Source organism: Plectropomus leopardus, chromosome 18 (assembly GCF_026936395.1).
Source record: "Plectropomus leopardus strain MGB_pleo_1.0 chromosome 18, ASM2693639v1, whole genome shotgun sequence".
NCBI classification, from domain to species: Eukaryota; Metazoa; Chordata; class Actinopteri; order Perciformes; family Serranidae; genus Plectropomus; species Plectropomus leopardus.
Genome location: NC_142193.1, coordinates 23,146,952 through 23,169,904, shown reverse-complemented (window position 1 = coordinate 23,169,904; position 22,953 = coordinate 23,146,952). Strand labels below are relative to the sequence as shown.

Sequence of the window (22,953 nt, the reverse complement as noted above, 5' to 3'; positions counted from 1 at the left end):
ATACCACCACTGTATATAACAGAGTATATGTCCTTAATATAAAGGGTCAAATCACAGAAATGTGTGAGACTGCATGTCACCTTCCCAAGGTTACTCTGTCAATGAACACACCATAATTCAGGTGATAATATTTTTTTTAGAATATTTATTTAATATTATTTTAAATAGTCTCTAATTTCTACTCATTTTTACATTTAGAAACATTTTCAACGTTGATTGTTTTCTTTACTCAAAACCTGGGTAGAGGAATCCTGTCAATGATTAATGTGCTGAACTACGTCCCCCACAATGCATTGCGTTTTCAACATGGCGTCCCACATAACGGCTTGATTTCTGTCAACAAAAACAAAACGTCTTTAAGGGTAAACAGGATAGTGTAGCGAGTTTTGGTGACAATAAAAACAGACAGAAGGATGAAACTATTGCTCACCGTGTTAAAAAGAATCCACAAACCGGATGTTTACCGCCGTCACCGCCGCTGTCTGAGCTCCTTCGCCCGCGGCGGCCTGTCACCTCTCACACGTGAGGGCCTCATCGTCGGGTCAAGTCGCGAGCTCGTTCAGAGATTTGCCGCACAGGTGGAGGTGAGGGCGGCCTTCATCAGCGAGGAGGAGGAGGGGGCGTTTCTGCGCGAGCTGGAGTCAGGCTTGAAGAGGAAACGTTACGAGTTTGACCACTGGGACGATGTGAGTTACCGTCATGAGTGTGCGTGAAGTTGCAGCGCACACTTGTTACAGTTTCTTTAATTATTTGGTGGTTTTACGAGTAGTGAAATGACCGCTTCACCACTTTGCGGCCCTATCTCTACGCCGTCCACAAATAGACCCTCTCTTACAGCTGTCAGCAGTAGGCTAGACTGTCACATAGGAAGGCAATTTATGTCCAAATTCAAATTGTTCAAGTTATGAAAAACAAAACAACAGTTAGACCATGGTTAAACTGGTTGACCAGCTTTATTGACCAGCTGAAGGTATGTTTTTGCATATTTTCTCATGATTTAGCTGGTCATACCAGGTTGTGATGGTCACTGTAGCTGGTTTATGAAGTTCCTGTAAAACTGAAACCAAATCAATATCCTTGAGTGTGGAAAAAATGACAGTAATATGAGGGGGAAGTATGAAAAACAAAGGGCATAAATCAGTTGTCTTCTGTCATGTGCTATGCATGAAGATAAATGTACACAGCTTGACAGGCTGGTCACACCATCAACCATCAAAGACCAGCAAGGACTGGGTCAGGACCATCTAAGACCATCTTTGACCAGCTAAAACCAACTAAACTTTTTTTTTTTCTCTTTTTTTTAGCAGGGAGATTACTTTATTTGTATATGTGGGTATATTTGTGATGTAAAAAACCTATACTCTTGGTCAGGCTTCATCTTGATGAATAATTAAAGTACATTTGATGAGCCACAGTTAGTCTTATATAGGTTTAATGACAACGCAAAAGTGATCCAGGGAGCTCTTGGTGCAGAGATAAAGATATATCAACACTAATTCACCTTTATAAAGTGTAATTCTGTCATACTGTTGAATCAACATTAAAACTATTACTACTACTACTACTACTACTACTACTACTACTACTACTACCATTAATAATAGTAACTTTATTTATATAGCACATTTAAAGACAGAGTTTACAAAGTTCTTTGACTAAAAAGGCAAAGCAGAGGCAAGAAGGGTTTCTTGCAGAGGCAACATATTTATAGGAGCCAAACAATAATGCCAAAATAAAGCCAGACAAAATGTAAACTTTTTAACACTGGACATCCAAAAGGTCTTGAGCCTACACTTTTAACCTCCAAACATGCAAGAATATCATTGTATTTTCCCGTGTCTGGGTATAATGTTAACTTTTGTGGTTAGTTTTCCTGCAAATTTCTTAATAAAATCCAGTTTCCAGAGGCTAATGGCTAGTAGCAGTAACAATTACATACAATGTCACAAAATCAGGAATACTTCACTCAGAGAATGATCATTTGCACATCAATTATTCACTCCGTTTGACTTAAATTTGTTAAGAAAAGTCTATTTTTCCTGTTATATTCAGGGTTCCCACAATTATGGACAATCTGAAGAAGTCACTGACCTTATTTGTGTTGTATCTGCTTTACCTCTTTCAGGCCATTCACGGGTACCGAGAGACTGAGCGTGTCAGCTGGGGGCCAGAGTGCGAGGAGGTCTTGAATCGTGTCCGATCTGTGGCGTTTCCTGAGGGTAGCCCACTCCTCGGGCCTGTGCACGTTCTAGATCTGGACAGGACTGGCTACATCAAGCCTCACATTGACAGTGTCAAGGTATGGTCCTCTTTTTTTTTTTAAATCTGTTTCCCGACAAAGAAAGCCGACAATCACAAATGATAGTTTCTAAAACAGACAGTATCCTCAGCACTGTAACCACTGGAAAAACCTTTTGTGAAGGCGGTGTTGTCAACTCTGCTGTGTTCTTACTGTCACTCTGTTTTTTTAAGTTCTGTGGTAGCACCATTGCTGGGTTGAGTCTCCTGTCAGACAGTATCATGCGCTTGGTGAATGAGGACGTCCCCAGCGAATGGCTGGACCTGCTGCTGCCCCGACTCTCCCTCTACATTCTGAGGTTCAATATATGTTGTAAATATTTTGTTACAGAGTGTGCTGTAGTTATATCATACTTCACTTTACTTTACCTGATTCAATCACAGTTTAAGTTTAAATTCGGTTGCACCAAACTTAAATATTAAAACAGAGAGATTAAATTAAAAAAACTCTCTTTAAGTCAGTTTAGTTTTTTTCTCAAAACTAAGGCTAAATGTAATTCTGTTGCACTAAAACTTTAAACTTTGATTTAAGCTGTGATCCAGGGCTTACTTCAAACCTACAGTTAAGGAGGTTTAAAGGCTTTTGAGATGAATTTCGCAAATAATCAAGTTCTTCGGAGAAAGTTAAGAGACGGACTCAACTTGTATGACCTTCATGAAGATGATGATGAATTTTTGTCAAGGTACCTCTATTAAGGAAACTGTTTTGGAGCTGAACAAGAAGATTTGGCCAACTGTAAAACACGTGTCAGAAACACAGCGGTACTGCTGACAGTCTGACTTCTGTCTGACTTTTTAAAAAAAAAAATTTAAAAATCTTATATGATTTGGCAATATTGTTCCAATAATTCTGCCAACATTTTTTTTCCAAAGAAATAAAATTTTGAGCTTCTTTGAGCTCTGAGCCACCATGAGCACTGTTAAGGAAGCAACAATGTAACATTTATTGTTAAAAAAAAGCAGCTAGACCCTCCACCTCTCTCTTATACTTACTAGATGATTATGTGTATTTCTATTCATTATACGACTCTTGTTCTCATTGATTCAACTCAGTTTAAAGTCTGTTTAACTAAATAAAATTGACTTTATTAAACCAAGATTCATTTTTAATGGTGCAACAGAGCTCTGCGTAATTTTAAATCTGGATTTGCTCATCTTAAACCAAGTTTTACAAATTTCTAATTAGAACTAAACTTAGATTAAATTAATCCTTGTTGGTGCAACCCAGCCACAGTGTGATAATGTGTTTTATGGTGTTCCCTTCACACCCGTACAGGGATGAGGCCAGATATAACTTCACTCACGAGATCCTGAAAGACGAGGAGTCTGTGTTCAATGGACAGAGAGTGCCTCGGCTGCGTCGAATCTCCGTCATCTGCCGGAATCTTCCAGACTAACAGCCAGTTCCACTTAGCTTGGATATGAAAAGAACAGAACCTGAATTTGGAACGAGAGAGTTTCAGTGATCTCCATTAAGATATTAAAGCTGGATTGTGGAACTTTTGTGTCACCCCTCTGGCAGAGAGAGTAATTACACAGGCGCCGTCGATGCGTGCTTGTGCCAGAAGGTGAGCTCACCGCATCTCTCTTCTTGTCTTTAAGTCTTTTTTGGACTTTAATTATTCCTTTCAATGTTTCTTTTTGATTTGGAGCATCTATTTCAGATACTTTTCTTGGACGCTCCTTAGGATTTTTCACCTCGTTCCTAGCTGAGCTTAGGAAATGGCTTGCTGTCATTCTGAAAACAGGTTGGAGATGCACAAAGTTTTGCAAAAATAAAGTTAAAGCTTAGTCTGTTTGGCCATACACTGAGTAGGTTAGGACATCGTCACTGGGGAAAACTGAAACAATTTGATATTAGCGTTTGGCACAGCCTTGAATGTGACTGTAAGTCCCGCAGTCCAGCTTTAAAGCATATATCCTCAAAGGTACACTATGCAGGATTGTCAGTTACCGTTTGTAAACACGGTCGCCAGCAAAAGTAAAAGCCGACCCCAGATACACTCGTGTGGTGTTTCACCTCTTTCTATTTGTACTTTTTTGACACTGTCTCTTGGATGCCTGCTGCGGCACCAGGTCACTACCTTTTTACAAAGCCGTGACCTCACCTGAGTACACGCCTATAACGCCTACAAACTTCCCAAACACGTGAAAATAAGCACAGGGCAGAGTCTCTGCAGAAAAAAAACAACTCCTAGTGGGTCACAAGTGATGAGAGGGATTACTTTTGAATGAGTATATATTGTTTTTGAAGGAAAATCCTGCATTTTATATCTTATGTCCTATCTGTTTTTGTGCTTTATTTATTATGATGTAAGTCTATGGTGAAGTGTTGATGCCATTTGAAATTGAAGAGTATTAAAGAGTAGAGTATTAAAAAGTATTCTAAAATGAACCAGCACTGGCACTGATGCATACAGTGCTCATATTTTTAGAAGGAGCCCATTATTATCAAACTTCTGTCAGTCGGGCATCTTAAAAAGTTTTGCAATGGCTGATTGAAATAAACAGTACGTTTCAACACAACCTTCCACAGCAACTGTGTCATCTTGTCTGTAGTTTGGAAATCATTTCGATGACTACGGCAAGGAAAGGATGTCAAAAGGATTGACACATACTTACATGCAGTCATTCTCTCAACAATCTCCTGCTCTCTCCCAGTTTGGCCCCTCACCACAAAAAAAACACTGATCCGAAAGCAAGAATACACAACAGAGTTTACGAGATCCACAGAAACCTGCTAGCTTGGACTCACCACTGCACTCTCACAGTCTAACCCCCGACTTTTCAAAACATCACAAATAGTCTAGCCATTAAATTTTACAGATCCAAAACCGCTTCATCTTATAATTATTCTACTTCCAGGTCACACATCACATCACAAGACAAGAACATGTCACCAGATCAACTAGCATTTATTCTTGCACCGCGTTCCAAAAACCTAATGGTCAGAGATCATTTTTTTCTGTTTTGAGTTTGTATTGCAATGTGTTTTTGTGCTTCTGAACAGGAACTTGCTGAAAAACTAGTTTTAACTGTAACATACCCAGTTTTACTTTTCATCCCTTTCCTGTATAGATAAAATAAATACAAAGAAGGATGTCAGCAATAAATGCATGAACAGGGTTCCCATAGTCATAGTAAACCTGGAAAAAGTCACAGAATTTCACAATCACAGTTTCCACGCTTGGAAATGTCATGGCATTAGTAACAATCATTTTTTGGAAGGAAATTTTGTTGTGCATAATGGAATTGTTACAGTAATCTTTAATGGATAACCTTCTACACAATTTAACATAACGGCATATTTATTTTCTGTAGCTGTTTATTAAAGTATTTGCTCATTATGCCATTCAGTCTCTCTCTTCATGTATGCCAGCTACTTGAAATTAGGCTTGAATAAGGTTTGATTCTTATATGTTTGAAAAATGTCAGTCAAGTGGGAAAAGAAGAAGAAAAACGGATATTTGGGGTCCTTGAAAAGTTTTAAAATTTGGTCTGAAAATGTGTGGGAAGGCTGTAGACAGTATTTGTTCATGCATGTTGGTTCAACATTGAAAAGAAGGGAAGGTCCTTTGATTCATAATTGTGTTTAAATGTATTGCCATCACTTTTCTGTACTTGTATACTTTCTTTCAGCGTATTTTTTTAATAGGAAGATATGAGCGCTTTTCACTTACTTCCTCACTCTGAATGTGCTCAAATATGTAGTCTGCCTCAAGCTGCAGAGCAAAGTTCAGCTCACTTGATATTAAATCCAAATACAAACTGACAGTTTTTTAACATAATTTCAATTATGTAATTATAAAAATGCATTATTTACCTTTGGACAATCTTCCTAAAAGCTATAGCTTCTTAAAAAATCATTTTCTACATCGACATTTTTTTTTGCAATTTGTTGAACATTTCTTACCAAGTTGCTCATTGCTGTCCCCCCATGTTTTGAAAGAGAAATCACATTACTTTGCTAAAAGCTCAAAAGTTTAAAAACATATGAAAGAGGTCTGAAAGCAGCACAAGAAAACTGATGTTGCTCCAGGTTTCACAGAGATAAAATACATGCATGAAATCCTAGTTTAAGTTCTTAAACATAATGAATATGAGTCGACTGAAATTTTAACTTTGCACTAATCGGCATAAATGCATTTTACATTAAAAAAGTTCATTCCAAAACACATTATGGCCAGTAGATGGTGGCAGCTTATCCTCTCTGTGAATCAAAAGGCAGAGACATGTTGTAGGAGGAGGAGTCTCTAATCACCTCACACACCTAAACACCACTCATCATTCTTAAGTGAAGGGGGGACAGGCTGAAAACAATACTTAGTATGCAAATGATTGATGTACTAGTTAGACAGGACTGCCTGCAGGAAGGCAAACACTCTCCAGTGATGTCCACACTTCCTTCAGCCTTTAACACATAGGTAAGGACTTTTATATCACTTGCATTTCTTCAGCTCAGTGTCTTGAATTTGTGTTAATATTATATCTAAATTTGCATAATAATTTGGCTCATCTTCTTTTATTAGAGCACGTGAATGCAGCAAATTTATGCTGAATGGATTTATAATAATGCAATAAGAAATATATTTATTTGAATCATGGAACCTATTTTTGGTCTAATTTCCCCATTATTTTTGATGTATTTTTCACCTTGAAGAGCCAGCACAGATATAAGAGATGGCAACAGAGACTAAAGCAGGGCCAATGCGTGTCCTGGTGACCGGTGGATCGGGATTAGTGGGCAAAGCCATTGAGCATGTTGTGCAGCAGGAAGTCGCGAAACTGGAGGGAGAAGAATGGATTTTTCTCTCCTCTAAAGATGCTGATCTTGTGTAAGTTGCTGCAGTTATACTCTTCTACCACATTATACCTATGTTGAAAAAATAAATCTGTATATATGTGATTTTGGGCCAGAGATATTGGGCAAACCAGGGCTGTGTTTGAGAAGTACCGTCCCACTCATGTCATCCACCTGGCTGCCAAAGTCGGAGGACTCTATCTACACATGAGGGAGAACCTGCACTTTCTGGTGAGATTATGAACGAGCCAACACGGCTGCAAAAGCGAGGTCTACAGAGAAATATCTACATTGTCTGAGATTTAATGGCCAGTCAGTGACAGTCTGACACCTTCACAGAGGGACAACATCAAAATCAATGACAATGTACTACAAACGGCTCACGAGATGGGTGTCACCAAGGTGGTGTCTTGCCTGTCCAGTTGCATTTTCCCTGACAAAACCACATACCCCATTGATGAGACCATGGTAAGCTTTTATTTAAACCTTTGTTTACTCAATGCAATTCATCTGAACATCTTAGCTTCTTGTTTCTTGGTTGTTTTTTTTTTCAAACTAGTTTTCAGGTAATTTTCTTGTACGTTTTAATAATTACTTGCTAATTTTTGGGTCATTTTTTCTTTCTTTGCTCATTGCCTTCCATATGCCTTCCCATGTTTTTGAAAAAAATCAAGCAAATTTGCTCAGGTTTTAAAGGATTAAACAATAAATGTACATTCAAAACTATAAAAGAATGTATATTCAAAACTTTTTGAGAACTTTCTATTAATAATAATAAAGTTTTTCCAGGCCCGGAAAGCAGTTTTTCTAATGTCATAACTTTTTTTCAGGAATATCATGACCATTGGAACACAGTTATCAGGGTGCAGTGTTGCTTTAGAACGATGAAATTAAGTGCAATTATTATAACTTTGGCACTCATTTCACTTTATCCTGCCTGTCATGCCCCACTCTCACAGATCCACAATGGACCTCCTCATGACTCCAATTTCGGGTACTCCCATGCTAAAAGGATGATTGATGTTCAGAACAGGTAAGCAGCTGTGCACTGCAAACAGGGGTGTGGTGTAGACACATGGGTACATCTGACATGCATTCATGCTCAACAAAGGGCTGGGGAGGCAGCACCTGTTCAGGCAAGTCGTTTCTCTTTTGCCTTTTGTAGTTTTTATTTAATGTGGGGTCGTGACTTTAGGCCTAAATACAATTCACTACTCTGCGACTCTGAAAACATTCATAACTGACGCCAGTATCACAAAGTAAAATGGGCTCTAGGAGGGATCAAGTTTCTTGTTCAAGTAATGTCATTACACAAGGACTTTAACCTTGTGTTTGTTATTGTTGGAGGTAGGCAGTTGAAAAGGGGAGACATGTCGTTAGACCTCCACACATTTGCACCAGTGAGGGGAAAAACAAACATGGTAGTATATTACTGTGTTAAATGTCAGTATAATATTTTGCACTTTATGTATTGTTCCTTGATGATTGTGCATACTGCTGGCTGCACAGCTAATTGCTCCTAGGGGATAATAAAGATTACCTTGAACCTTGAATGCCTGCAGAACAATGCTGATCTGTGCGACTGTTTTTCTATTGAATCTCTATGTGTCCATGTGTTGACAGGGCATACTTTCAGCAGTATGGTCGTCGCTACACAGCAGTCATCCCCACCAATGTGTTTGGCCCCTATGACAACTTCAGCATAGACAATGGTCACGTGCTGTCAGCACTTGTGAACAAGACATACAAGGCCAAAAGTGATTAACTCAGACACACTAATTAATCTTGATACACATGCAGAATGCAAGCAGTGTTTAACACATACAGAAAGACAATAACCAGGTAACAGAGTCTGTCTTCTTGTGTCTTTTTCACAGAGGAAGGAACTCCTCTGACTGTTTGTGGCTCCGGAGGTCCTAGAAGACAGTTTATCTACTCTCTGGTATGACTATCAATATAAAATGACCACAGATTTGACTAATTTGAATAATGTGTCTATCTTGGTCTTACTTTATAATTATAAAACTAGATATGCTGCCATACGGTTGGACGCCTCTGCGCACCAGTCAAGCTGCACTTTCAGTTTAAATCAATGTCTATGAAAACAATAACACGGACACTTCGCACACTGAAGATCCACACAATCATCACAGTTTCAAAATGGGCAACCAAAGTTATTAAGTTATGGCCAAAAGCATTGTTTAATGAGGTCATGGTGACCCTGACCTTTGACTATCAGATTCTAAGTGGTTCATTTGTGATTCCAAGTGGATGTTTGTGCCAAATTGGAGGAAACTCGCTTGAGGCCATCTTCAGATATTGTGTTCACAAAAATGAGACAGATACAAGGTCACTGTCACCATGACCTTTGACCACCAAAATCTAATCACTTCATCCTTGAGTCTACATAAACATTTGTGCCAAATTTGAAAAAAAGTTTTCTTGAGATATTGTGTTCACAAGAATGAGACAGATTAGGTCACAGGGACCTTGAACTATGACCACCAAAGTCTAATAAGCTTATTGTTGAGTCCAAGTGAATGTTTGTGTCAAATTTGAAGAAATTCCCTCAAGGTTATCTTGAGATAACGCATTCACAAGAATGTGCCGTATGGATGGACAACCCGAAAACATAATGCCTCCAACCTCGACTATCGCTGACGTGAAGGCAAAATAATAAAAGCATAATAAGTACAATATTGTTATATGTCAGCTAAAGAGGCCTTGTTCTACTGTCTGTTTACTCTCAGGATTTGGGTCGTCTAATCCTTTGGGTCCTGAGAGAATATGAAGAAATTGACCCCATTATCCTCTCTGGTGAGTGCACTGCTATGCTCGCCCTTAGCAAGCATTATAATGCATTCTGGGTGTCTTTCTGATTGTGTAAAGGAAGTGAAAAGGGCGAGACACTATCACTGTATGTATAGTTAATATATTCACCATGAATGTCTTGACAGTGGGTGAAGAGGATGAAATCTCAATCAAAGAGGCCGTGGACATGATTGCAAAGGCTCTGGACTTCACGGGCAAAATAAATGTATCCTTTCAACATTAACCAATGATCCTACAGACCAGTTCATCATATTGACATATGTTTGCATCTATAGTTTTAGTTCCGAGATGTTTTTGTGAACAGCACATGCTATATCAGTAGCAAACTGTTAAAACTACAGTTCAAACCAAAATTAAAAAAATACATGTTTTACCTGTAGTTCTATTTATCAGTCTAGATTTTTTAGGTGAGTTATCAAGTGGTGGAGATATTGCTGTTGAGTTTTCCAAATGTATTATTGTGCCATCTAGTTCTAATTCCATTATATTCTATAGAACACATGATACATATCTACGGCCGATATCTCGAACACTCTAACTCACGAAACATTCTACATTGTAGATTGTAGTGCTATCTACAATGTAGAATGTTTCGTGAGTACGGGGAAAAGTTTGTATTTTTTATTTTGAGGTGAACTGTCCCTTCCTACAGGAGCTCTATAAGGAGTTGTTGGCTTGAACGCAAAACATGTGATTAGATGTTGCTGTGCAAAATTTGCTTTTTTGAGCAATCAAAACTTAAGGAAATACCGTATTTTTCCAAATAAACTGTTGTTGTTTTAGTAATAACTAAAATGATACTATGCTGCATGTAGCCTATTAAGCTCAAAACACACAGAGTTAAAATCCAGTCTCCCCTTAACTCCAAGCATCAGTTTGACACCACCCTGTCAGATGGCCAGATGAAGAAGACAGCCAGCAATGCCAAGCTAAGACGCTATCTCCCCGAATTCACCTTTACACCCCTTAAAGAAGGTCAGGGTTCACAACACTGTACTCACAATTTTAACGAAATCTTGAATGCAGGGTAAAAAAAATTAAAGTTGCTCTACACAATTATAGCACCAAGGCAGCACACACACAAAGATTTTTTTTGCCTGCCAACGGCAGTCTGTGCTCCTGAACATACAAATGAGAGCTTTGAATGAATATTTGCATGCACCCTCAGTCTGCTGATGGTGACTTGTTTTTGTATTTTTATGTCCTTCTAGCTATGAAGATGACCTGCGACTGGTTCGTGGAAAACTACGACACTGCCCGACAGTGACCGAACACTAAGCTGAAAATTAACACTATTCTTTGATTTTGGTGTCAAGCAAGTTGTCATCGCTGTGCAACATCGGTTTATTCAGTGCCACATTAAATAATGCTGAACATATTCTTGACTGTATTTGAGCCTCTTCAGCTTTTAATCTCTAAAGAATTTCACATTGAGGTAATATTAGAGGGGTAATTTAGCTACACTTATCTTAATTAAACATCTAATTAAAACAATCTTTGTTTCATTATTTAGAATTATTTAACAATTCTGAAAAATAGGGACCGTAATCTAATAGTCAAAAAAATCAGAAACAGGGGACTTATCATGATCCCAACACTCCCATAATAATCTCTCACTCCCTCATATGCAAATATGGAGTATCTATCAAAACACAGCACAAACGGCTGAACACCCCTCTTCCTTAGGATGCAAGAGATGTGTTTTTTTTGTGTGTGCGCTTCAATTAAATTTTTTTTTTTAAAACATCTGTTTATAAAACCTTATTTCATATTTGAAGATTGCTTATTTTAACCTTTTTCAGTTTTCTGTTAAGCATCTTTATCAAATGTTTTTTCTGTATTAAATTTCCATACACTAATATGTGTATAACAAATTATCAAAAAGCCAAGACAGCATGTTGCCGTATGTCCTGATAAGAGCAAAAGAAAGTTGTTTTTAAAACCATAATACATATGACGGATGGGGTACAAAGAGTTAGGCCTTAACCAGCAGCAGATTTTACATTTTATTGGAAAAAAAACTACTTAAGAAAAACAAGTTAGGGCCTTTTTTTCATTCATTAATTTCTAAGTTAAACTGTTCACACATAGAGAAAAATTTACATCTCGTAATCATACAGATCGAGATGTTTTTCAGTCAACATTAACAAAGTTTCTATTATTTAATAGGAGATTTCAAGATATGAAAAACAAATTCAAGATGCCTGACAAAATACCTTTTCGTGAATGCCACCTGTGATGACAGTTTCAACTACTGGTGGCACACATCCTGTTTTAAAACAGACACAAACCCCTCTTCCGGGGGTCCATGTCAGACGTTCCCTCCCTCCTCCATCCTCCATCCTCCACACCCCCGCCACTCCTCACCTCTCTTCCATCGGTTATTCGGTGAGGTAAAAGTGCATTTTGTCGTTTACGTTCTTGCGCTCAGGATTGAGGCGCTTCAGGATCTGTGCCAGCACGTTGACAGTCTGCTCACTGCTCAAACCTGTGCGCTTGGTCTGGAACTTCTTCAGCAGGTCTTTGGTGGTCATCGGTTTACGGATCAGGTAGCGCCGCACCGCTTCCTCTGTTAGCTGCACATCGCTGTGGAGAAGAGGAATAGAAGAGAACATAGTTTTTACCGTCTTCACAGACAACCAGCTACACTTTTTTTTTTATATTTTGTATTTTCAGAATATTCAGGGTTCCCACACATTATCATGGACAAAATGCCAGTATTATCCAATGACTTTTCAGGGACCCCAAAGATATTTTTTTTCTTGCCCCTCTTGGTGGTTTTCAAAAATTAGATTCACACTCTGGTCAAACATAATTTATCCCACAAAGTTTCTATTATCTAATAGGAGATCTGTGGGATGTGAGATAAATTATGTTTGAAGGACAATCTGAAATTTTGAAAATCCAGTAATTTATGATTTTGTTGTAATTTGGCATTGTTTTTTCAGAAGACTTACCTTAACAAATTTAAGGAAAAAATAAATAAATAAAATAAAATCGCCCCAAGTGTTCTATTAAAAAGTTGCAAAAAAAAGCCAAATGTGCTTAAAAATTGTCTGACATGACATGACGGCATACATGAAGGGGGAGAAAATGAAGAAAATTTCATGATAAACAAAAACAACCAAAATGTTGTCACATGTCAACACATATTAGAGCTATGTTAGGTTGTCAGCTTCAGAAAATAAAGTAACTGTTATGTTACATTAATGTCATTTAATTTATTACAGGCAACAAATTTCCAACATTTTTCCAAAACTTTCAATGATTTTTACTCGTTCCATGACTTTTCCAGGCTTGGAAAATGTAATTGGGAAACTCCATGACTTTTTCATGAATATAAGTAAATAACTTAATATTTCTTAGATGCATAAAGGAAGACTGATAACAGTGTACCTTGAGCTAGGAGTAGATTTTCCTGATATGGGTTGTGGCGTACTCTTCCCAGAGGGAGCAGGGCTCTGACTGCTGGGCTCCATCTTCAGCCGTTTGGCAGCTGGTGAGTCAGTGCTGGGACCCGGAGTCTGTCTCTTACCTGCGGGAAAGAGACTTAGTTGGAATGGAGTAACAAAAACAGGGACTCAAGTTTCAAAATTGATGGTGACTTTTAAAAGTTTCCCATCAATACATTAATATGTCATGTGTCTGATCTAATTATAATGAAGTGGTGTATGAGCAAACACCTTGCTCCAGCTTGCTGGCAGCAGCACGGAGTGTATTGGAGGTGGAGGCAGAGTCTATGGATGGTGTCCCGGGACGACTACCAGTCCTGGAGCTGCCTGCAGAGCCACGTCCTCCACGTTTTGGAGGCGTGCGCTTCTTCTGAGATGGGGAAAGAAAGAGATGTTGGATGAAAACAATGAGAAAAAAAACACTACAAAGAATGGAAATGTAGAACCATTCATACATTCACTCCCCCAGACTAGTACATATTCATCATTTTACTAAAGCTGTGACTTAGCCAGATTATTGATTCTTACAACCCCGACACCAAAAGAGCATCTGTACAACATTCATAAAACAGATGCAACAATTTGCAAATCATTTGTGTACAATGGGGGATGTAAGCCTTCAACATGTCCAAAAAAATGTTTCAATAAACATATTTCCAATCCACAGGGTTCATACAGATGGAGTCGAGTCAAGTTCAAGGACTTTAAAGAACTGTTTTGAATGACGGAGTTGTTTTCTTCACGACCATCTGCTGCTATAAAATTGTGCAGCTTTCATAAATGGAGCAAACATGCTGCCGGGGCCAAAAGTCAGCTTATTGTTAATTAGCTTCTGCTTATTTACTGCTGAATCACAGCTCAAAACTCATGCTGATGTTGCTGTGGTGTGAGTGTTTTGGAGGCAACCAAAACATCCTGGTGCTGACTATTTACTGGTGTTTACCAACCTATTAGTGCTAATATGATATCAGCAAATATTGCTATCACGGCCTTTCTTTGCTTCCTAGTTTAAAACATTTATCAGATATAAATCATAACATAATTCATCATTCTGTTCTCCTCTTAATTATATTCAAGTAATTTTCAAGGACCAAGCTGATAAATGTCTGATTTTCAAGGTATTCGAGGACTTACATTTGTGTCTAATGAGTGTCAGTACTTCAAGCACCAGCTATTTACGGAAAATTAGACTAGACACTGGTTTTATTAAATAAAACTATACTGATGTAGTATTGCACATACCAGCTGAAATAAATGTAATACTTAGAGAAGCCTTTATTTGCAATGCCAGCTTCAGGACGGCTCCTGTATAAAGACACAAATCTCTCAGTGTTCAGATGGGATTTTGGCCCCACACACAGTCTTTAATTTTGGAAGATTCGGGGATTGTGAATCTTGAGAAGTAAATCTTACTTTAAAATCTTCAACAATCAGTGTCCTCAGCTCCCAATTGCTCACCGAGTGTTGTTAAAAGAAAAGGTGATGTTAACAGAGTGGTAAACATGCCCCTGTGCTAACATTTTTGGACCGTGTTGTGGGCATTAAATTCAGAGGGAGTGTCTTTATAAAGAAACAATGAAGCTTATCAGTTTGAACATAAAATATCTTGTCTTTGTAGTGCACTGAATTTACTATATTTTAAAATTTGCAGATCATTTTATTCTGTTTTTATTTACGTTTTACACAACAGCATCCTAGCTTTTTTAGAGTAAGGGTGTTAGTAAATGCTCATTCTGTCATGATCAAGGTGAGCATCATGACATAAAATCCAAACTGCTCAAATATTCATTTACACACACACACACACACACACACACACACACACACACACACACACACACACACACACACACACACACACACACACACACACACACACACACACACTAATCACCATGAACAGAGCGGAGGCCGTCTCTCCCTCGATGTCGCTGTCATCTGAGCTCTCCGACTCGCCGCTGCTGTCTGTGATACACAGAACCACACAAGTCATAAAATAACTTTATTAAGAAATAATTAAAGTATGTATGTCATCAAACCCTCATCTGTCTCCAAGCAGTCCTGTACCTTTTTTCTTCTTCTTTTCCATCTGGACCGGAGTTTTCTTTCCTTCCTCTTCTTCATCCTCCTCCTTTGTTTCCTCTTCATTCTGTTTCTCCTCTTCACTCTCTTCCTCACTTTCAGATGCCTCATCAATCCCTTAAAAGGACAATAATTTGGAAGGAAAACAGTTTTTTTAAAAATAGAATTATATTATATATAAAAATAATTACATATTATAAATAGTATTTTTGTTCTTCAACATCAACAAAATAATTATAATGATAAATATAGTTTCCTGAACATTTTCCCTTATTTTTTAAAAAATCATTTTCAAATCTAATCTGATGTTTTTGTTGTTTCCTTTGTAAAGTGTCTCAGAGTATCCAGAAAAGAACTGTATAAGTCCAATGTATAATTATTATTAATAATCCTCCCCTCTTTTTAGAATACATTTTTAGGTTCATTTCTTGTAACCCTTAACTAATTTCTTACAATTAGTGGAACATTTTTAGCCAAGTTGGACATTGCCTTTTTTCCTTATGTTTTGGGGAAAAAAAGGGTAGAATAGCTTGTGAAAGGCATTTGAAGGCAGTACAAGAAAACTGATGTCAATCCAGGTTTAGAGGGGTTAAAGACTGAAGAACATCTCATTATACTCATATGTACAACAAGTATACAGGCCAAGCTTCTAGCCCAGTGATCCTGCTTGCATGCAAAATGTCACCAGTGTCGTTTTCTATATTTGTCGATCAATAATGTTCAGCTGCAGACAGTCTCACCTTTCGGGAGGTCCTCTCCTTTGCTGGGCTTTCCCTTCTCCGGTTCTTCGTCCGAGCTGCTTTTGGAAAAACAGAATTACATACTAGTGAAAGACGAAACGTAACTAATGAAAACATTTAAATAGTGTCCATCAAGGTGGAGTCTTTGAGTGCAACAACGCGATGGATCCGACCTGCTTTCATCTGACATGTAATCCACCTCTAGACCCTCGTAGTCCCCGTCATCGCTGTCCTCCAATGCCTCTTTGTCGTTGCTCTTTTTCTTCTTCTTCTTTCCTTTTGCTTTTGCCGTCTCTTTCTTCACTTTTGACTTGCTTTCTCCATCTGTCCAATGAAGAGAAAGGTTAGGGAAAAACAAACATGACAGGAAAATGCAGATTTGAATGGCAGAATAAAACAGCACTGAATGATACAAATCCTGTTTAAAGGGATATTTCGCCAGTTTTCAACCAGCTTTGCATCAAAACAATGTGGGTCATATGTGTAGGTGAACTCCATCTAACCAGTGCCTGAATATCCCTTTTTCCACCTAACACTCCTCCAAATGAAGTCTCTTTACCTTCCCCCATACTGCTGTCACTGTCATCACTGCTCATCTCCAGGTCGTCTTCCAGGTCATGAATGCGTAGGTCTCCACCTCTCCCACCCCCCTTCTTTTTCTTCTTCCCCGACTTCTCGTTCTCATCCTCTTCATCCTCTCCACGCTCCTGCTCCCGTAGACGTCTCTGCAGCATGATGCTGAAGTGATTCACCACCTTGTTCCTTCTGTAAAACGAGCAGAATGTTACGGAAGTGTTTGCAGTGTTCATACAGACTGTAAAAATGAAATTCAAGTACTTTCAAGTACTCTTTTTTGATTGTCATTAAAAGCAACTGATTAATTTTCAAATATATATTTTTTGAATTAAGCTTAAACTATGTGATCTATGTCTCTCTTCTCAGGGAAAGGTTTCTTATCGCTAAAAAGAAAGAGAAAAACAAATAAAGGTGACAAGCTGACTTATTAGGATTAGTCATGTTAAGTTTTTCCATGTCAGCATAGGTCTACTGGCTTCGTTGACGCTGGAGTAAAGTTAAAAAAAATAAAAAAATAGGGGTGGGACATCATAAAATCGTTAAGGTATGAAAGAAAGGAGAGGGAGAGCACACTGCTGTTGAGATGGAGACACGTCAGAGTTAAAAAAAAAAAAAAAGAAAAAGAAAAATTTGACCAATTTGTGATTTTAAAAAAAACCACAACTTTGGTTAAAATACAAGAGTCTTATGTGGTCCATTGGAATTTCAAGGACTTTTTAAGCACTTTGTTATAAAGGGTGCTATGTTCAGGGTATTCCAGTACTTGATTTTTTCTTCTTCTCAGAATTCACACACTTCAAGGACTTAGCTCAAACAATGTGTCTGACACACATGCACCAGCTGAGTAAACTACTTTTTTTTTTCTTTACTACAAACAAACATCGCTCCTTTCTCTCACCTGCCCCACTCCTCCTCAGCCTCCTCAGCTGTGAGAGTTCGGTGCTTGGCCTGCGGTGTGAAGTTGTACCAGCCGTGGACAGGGAAAGCCTCAAAAGCTCCGTCAGGACACTGTGTAAAGATGTAGTAGGAGGCATTTTCCGTGACACCGCCTTTCTTTAGACCCTTGAACCTGTGCAGAGGGAGAGAATAGCTGTGACGATGACTGAAAACAGTTGCCAGCGTGTATGGTCTCAATACCAATTTGGGTATCATGAACTAACTTTAACATGTACAAAGAACTAGGGGTAGACAGATTATCAGGCCTGGCCGATTAACAGGCTGATATTTGGCCTTTTGCCGACTATCTGTATCAGCATTTTATTTTAATGATTGCCAATAAAATTGATAAATGAAAAAGTCTGTGTATCACACTCAACCATCACTAGGGAAAGCAGTTTGCAATACATGCAAAGAACGTGTCAGCATGGGAGGAACTTCTACTTTGAAAAACCTCAGGGAAATATTTTTATTCATTCATTTTTTTTAATATAAAATTTTCACTGAACTTTATTAAAAAAAGGTTGCAGGGAACTGAACTGAATAGGATTTTGAAAGTTTCAGTTTTTATTAATCATTTGCTAGAGGCATTTAAACAAAGTTTTGTGTGGGAGCTTGTCATATTCCAAATTTAAATTTCGACAGAAATATTGTGAATGCATACTGATTCCAAAAAAGGGTAACCGGTCTCATCAAGTACTAATAATCAGTACAAATCGGTCCTGAAAAATCAATATCGGTCGACCCCTACAAAGAACATAATTTACATGAGCTTTTCTCCTTAAAAACCTTGACAGATTCCAAGTAGATGGTTGAGACATTTGGATAAATAAGTCAGTCAGTTGCAGTTACATCATACATATGTGTGTTCCCTCCAGAGTATGTTGCTGAAAATGAGAGTGCATCAGGGGATAAAAATTTCTACCCACCTCTTGCCGGCTTTGCCATTGACCTTGAGAATCCAGGGCTGGTCCTCCACTTTGAACTCACGTGTCACAATACCAAACTTCTTCCGCCGCGCTTCCTCACGCTGCTTTTTGCCAAACTCACTGCCAGCTGCTCCTTCAGCTGTCTCTTCCTCCCCATATATCCGCCGAGCACTCATGTCTCTTTCCATACGAGCCTGGGAATGGAGAGGGAGGAGGATGTTAAGACAACGTCAGATTTTCTGGAAGTCCTTTTTAGGGTACAAACTAACATGCACTTCATGCCATAAAGTTTACATTGCTACTGTTACTGCACTTTTGTTCCCTATATGAATTGAATATGAAAATCCTTTTTCCTTTTTTTGTTTCTATTGTCTGTTACCTGCCAAGGGACTACGGATGTAAATTAACAGTCCTGCTTATTCTGGCAATTTAAATTTGTATTTTATATTTATTTTCAATAATATAATGTGTCTCTTTCAAATAAACATTAATTAATTCATTTCTCTCTCACTCTGTGCCCAACTGAACAAGGAGAGCAGTAAAAACTACCAGTCATGAGTGGACATACTGACATGAAGCCTACCTGTGTCCAGGTTGAACAGTTGACTCTGTCCCCAGCATTGAAAGCCATGATGTTATACTTCTTGCTGGTATTTCTATGGGAAAGACACACATAAATGCAAAAAAAAAAAAATCATTGACTTTTTGATACACAGGGCTTGTTCTCTGGACATTTACTTGTCAGTGAATATTACTCACTTGGGTACTCGCACAGTGTACTCTGTAGCTGAGGAACTGCTGCTCCCCTGCAATACGAAAAAAGATTCAGAGGTTTGTTTTACTTTGTCTCAGCACTTTGTTTTATTCCACCTTCAATGCTATTTAAGTGATATGCAGTAACAAAAAGACCACATCATCTTTTAAACTGAGCTAAATAATAATTAACCCTCTGAAACCTGGATCGACCTCAGTTCCTTGTGGTACATTCAGACACCTTTCACATGCATTCGAATCTTTAAAACCTAATGGTTTAATTTTTTTTTTTTGAAAACATGGCCAAAAAGGCAAATTGGCAACAGATGTCCTGCAAATTGCAAGAAACTGACAAGAAAATTAACTGAAAATAAGAAAAAAAAGACAGAAAAAAACATTAAATAAATATTTATTTATAATTATGTATTTAAGTTAACTACATTTAAATTTAAGTACTTTTTCCAAGCAATTTGCTTTTTTAAAAAAAAAAACGTTTTTACGTTTTTGTGTGTGCTTATTTTTTAGGTCATTTTCTTGAAATTTATTTTTACTAATTCCTTGCTAATTTGTGTTTTTTTTCCTGATGAAGTCGCTCATTGCCTTTCTCCCATGTTTCTTAAGCGATTCAATTTGCTCAAGTTTCAAAGGGGTTAAAAGCTGTTTCATGATACCTGAAGAGGCTATGCATTATCAGCTACCTAACATTAGTAAGGTAGTGTCATTTTGAATTTTGTAGTTGAGAGTAGAAACAAATCTTACCAGTGAAGTCATGGTTGGTCGTTTGTGTGGATTTAATAACACTCCGGCAGTTGCTCAAGGTAAGCTGGGTACAATATTAAAAAGAAGAGTTGCGTTATTAACAGCCTTTAACCAGGTTAAATGCGAAAACAAAGCAAAGTGTACATAGCACTAATTCATCATTTTGCTGTCTGCAGGTGGACGTTTATCCGTACCAGCTGTTTAAAGAGTGTTTATGTAGCCTAGCTTATGGAACAACAGCGAGTTTCAATGAGTGAGCTGACAAATTACATTTAGCTTAATCCACTGTAGCAGCACATGATGTTTACGGAGAACCATGGCCTACTGTTTCCATTAAGGGTTTACTGGCGTTATATTACTAATACGGTGGTCAGTAAAAGCGACATAAAACGTTTTACTCTGAGCGGTGTTTTGTTTAGACCTAATGCTAACATAAACAGCAGAAACACGCTTAGCAAGCCGTTTTAGCCGCAGTGGCTAATGCTAATGTTGCTAGGATAATGCCGCTTCAAACTCGCGAGGCGTTAATGTTAAATTATGGATACTCGAATAAAACTATGCGTACATACAGAAATCGAGAGTAGTAAATAAATAAAAGTAGAAAAAAAGCTCGTTCTGACTTACCGGCAGCACAGTACTTGTTCCGTCCTTTAAAATATTCTACAGGAAACGTAGACTCGTAATATGGTTCCTAGCAGTCCGCTCCTTCCTTCTTCGTTTAGGTCATGGGGTCACGCTGGATTTGAGCTGCTTTCAAGTTATCAGTAAGGTACCACATGGAAAAAAAACATCACAATATTACACATATATACATATCACAATACTATTTATTTTATTTCTATTGTTTCAGTCCGATTTATTTATCATCTTCGCCTTGACACAGAAATATAGCTAAATCTAAAGCACGGTACACTGGTCTTCTGGCCACAAAATTGTCATTAAAGTGTACTTGTTAACAGTTACTATCTTTATTGGTGTTACTGTTTTTGTTTATGATAATCATACTAATATAAAGTTCTATGTATTTTTAACAATTGGCCTTAATTTAAGTGCTGCAGTTCATTATAGTGACCTCTGGAGGGCAGTAAATATTCATGACTTACAGGTCAAACGTCATATAAATAAATAAATAAATAAATAAATAAACGAAAGAAAAAATAACGATGATAATAATAATAATAAGTTGTGTTTCTATTATTCAGTTCTGATTGATCAATCGACTGATGTGTCTTTATTTTGAACATGAAAAAGAAAAATGTCTCTCTCTATACACACAGCAACAAAATATATTTAAATAACGTAGACTTATATACAAATTCTGTCTCTGAAAAGGACTAGAAAGAGGTCCAAACATATTTTATCACACCTAGTTGTGTGTCCCACTAAACATGACTTTATTATACAATCTTTGTCATGCTACCTGCCTTTCTTACTGACATTTACCAACTGTGTATCAACTCAGTGTGATGGTCTGTGAATTCAAATGTTAACTTCAAGCAGTTCTCTATTCCTCGTCTTTATAGATATAGTACTATTTATAACTAATTTAAAATTATTTTAATTATTTCAAATACATTAAATATACAGAGTAAGTTACCTGTCTAATCCAGCCAACTCAATGTCCTCTAAAATGTCTAAATTAAATAAAAATCAATGCAAAATCACCCCAAACAGTTACAAATATGCAGACTTCTGATTTAAAACATACATTTTTAATTTGGAAAATATGAGAAATCAAAATGAGCAGTGTGAAATTTTATAATAATAAACAATTTCCACAATAATGTCAATATGTTTTTGGTCACATCCTGTGGCATGTGATATTACTTTACATCTAATTTAATTTATTAGTCCATTCCAAATGTAATTTACACAATTACATGGTCAGAGCCATCATCAATCCTCTCTAAATAGCTGTTGTCAATAAATGCAATAAGATTAATCTTTTTCATTTTTCTCCTTTTTGTGTATCTATCATGATCCAACTGCAGTATTTAAACTGGTTAACAAGTTAACAAGAACAGGTGAGCAGGATGCTCACACAATACATAGCTGCTGCCGTAAACCTTTTGTTCTCCATGTGTTTTTGCAGGGATTTGTTAGTGATTTACATGCTGTCGATGCACCACCATGTTACAGTTTTACAAGACAAATTGACACGACACGTGAAGCACACGCTCGCTCTACTGAGATTATCCACTCTTTGTAATAATGAGTGATGCATTTAAAATGTTCAGCCCATGTAAATCACATTAACACCCACTGAAAAATGGCAACAATTGCATAAAGCAGTAAAAATACTTTTTCATTTTATTTTTATACCTCACTGTACGTAAATTTAAAGAGGAATATCTAAGTCATAACTGTTTAGTAGGAAGAATACCTCTGCCCAACAACAATACTTTTTGAAATAATTACCATAAACACACATCTGATTTTTATGCTTATGATTTGGTCTGAAATAAAGCAATCCAAGCCAATTCAAGCTAAAACAAACAAACAAACAAATAAACAAAAAACAACATTTGTTTCCAAATGTGTCCTGGGGAAAATTCATTAATATCATGGGAAAAAAAAGCATGAGAACTTTCTCATGCTTTTTTTTTCAAACATTATTCAAACATTTTGTTTGTGATTTACAAACATAAATCCATCAATCTAATCTGTGCAAAGATCAGTAGTGTTTCTTTCTGGTAAAACTATAACTACACTGAACAAAACTTTAAATACAACACTTTTGTTTTTGCTTCTTTTTTTCACAGGATCTGAGACCTTTTTTTCTGCACTCAATGTGT

At 37.4% G+C, this 22,953-nt stretch overlaps 3 protein-coding genes across 7 annotated transcripts; 2 read left to right on the top strand and 1 right to left on the bottom strand.

Annotated features, from left to right (window-relative positions):
• The first annotated feature begins 289 nt into the window (after positions 1-289).
• On the top strand, positions 290-5,645 carry alkbh7 (alkB homolog 7, RNA demethylase). Its single transcript, XM_042504664.2, has 4 exons — positions 290-686; positions 2,126-2,299; positions 2,473-2,597; positions 3,575-5,645. The coding sequence occupies exons 1-4, from the start codon at positions 414-416 to the stop codon at positions 3,693-3,695; spliced, it is 693 nt and encodes a 230-aa protein (XP_042360598.1). The 5' UTR covers positions 290-413; the 3' UTR covers positions 3,696-5,645.
• A 134-nt stretch (positions 5,646-5,779) lies between these two features.
• On the top strand, positions 5,780-11,309 carry LOC121956450 (GDP-L-fucose synthase-like). 2 transcript variants are annotated; one of them, XM_042504662.2, is made up of 11 exons: positions 5,780-6,722; positions 6,959-7,133; positions 7,216-7,330; positions 7,439-7,567; positions 8,059-8,132; positions 8,723-8,856; positions 8,977-9,041; positions 9,850-9,916; positions 10,057-10,136; positions 10,807-10,906; positions 11,143-11,309. In XM_042504662.2, the coding sequence occupies exons 2-11, from the start codon at positions 6,979-6,981 to the stop codon at positions 11,196-11,198; spliced, it is 975 nt and encodes a 324-aa protein (XP_042360596.1). In that variant the 5' UTR covers positions 5,780-6,722; positions 6,959-6,978; the 3' UTR covers positions 11,199-11,309. The 2 variants fall into 2 exon arrangements, with proteins under 2 accessions (XP_042360596.1, XP_042360597.1); XM_042504663.2 differs by lacking the exon at positions 5,780-6,722 and having other exon boundaries at positions 6,750-7,133.
• Positions 11,310-11,924: 615 nt separating this feature from the next.
• Positions 11,925-20,871, bottom strand: gtf2f1 (general transcription factor IIF, polypeptide 1). 4 transcript variants are annotated; one of them, XM_042504659.2, is made up of 14 exons: positions 20,783-20,871; positions 20,159-20,222; positions 19,406-19,452; positions 19,230-19,302; positions 18,647-18,840; positions 17,680-17,850; positions 16,765-16,970; positions 16,379-16,529; positions 16,206-16,261; positions 15,451-15,582; positions 15,278-15,348; positions 13,615-13,753; positions 13,328-13,466; positions 11,925-12,517 (listed from the first exon to the last, which is right to left on the bottom strand). In XM_042504659.2, exons 2-14 carry the CDS (start codon positions 20,168-20,170, stop codon positions 12,313-12,315), a joined length of 1,596 nt encoding a protein of 531 aa, XP_042360593.1. In that variant the 5' UTR covers positions 20,171-20,222; positions 20,783-20,871; the 3' UTR covers positions 11,925-12,312. The 4 variants fall into 4 exon arrangements, with proteins under 4 accessions (XP_042360593.1, XP_087947377.1, XP_042360594.1 ...); XM_088091251.1 differs by lacking the exon at positions 20,783-20,871 and adding an exon at positions 20,728-20,746; XM_042504660.2 differs by lacking the exon at positions 20,783-20,871 and adding an exon at positions 20,429-20,589.
• Between the last annotated feature and the right edge of the window lie 2,082 nt (positions 20,872-22,953).

Bases quoted from the DNA above. Each gene is read 5' to 3' on its own strand.
- gtf2f1 (XM_042504659.2), bottom strand. The intron at 18,841-19,229 runs GTAGGCTTCATG...CTCCATTCCCAG, and splicing joins ACTGTTCAACCTGGACACAG to GCTCGTATGGAAAGAGACAT. The intron at 15,583-16,205 runs GTGAGACTGTCT...TGTCCTTTTAAG, and splicing joins AGGAGAGGACCTCCCGAAAG to GGATTGATGAGGCATCTGAA.
- alkbh7 (XM_042504664.2), top strand. From the start codon at position 414: ATGAAACTATTGCTCACCGTGTTAAAAAGAATCCACAAACCGGATGTT. The intron at 2,300-2,472 runs GTATGGTCCTCT...TGTTTTTTTAAG, and splicing joins CTCACATTGACAGTGTCAAG to TTCTGTGGTAGCACCATTGC. The intron at 2,598-3,574 runs GTTCAATATATG...ACACCCGTACAG, and splicing joins CTCTCCCTCTACATTCTGAG to GGATGAGGCCAGATATAACT.
- LOC121956450 (XM_042504662.2), top strand. From the start codon at position 6,979: ATGGCAACAGAGACTAAAGCAGGGCCAATGCGTGTCCTGGTGACCGGT. The intron at 8,133-8,722 runs GTAAGCAGCTGT...ATGTGTTGACAG, and splicing joins ATGATTGATGTTCAGAACAG to GGCATACTTTCAGCAGTATG. The intron at 10,907-11,142 runs GTCAGGGTTCAC...ATGTCCTTCTAG, and splicing joins CTTTACACCCCTTAAAGAAG to CTATGAAGATGACCTGCGAC.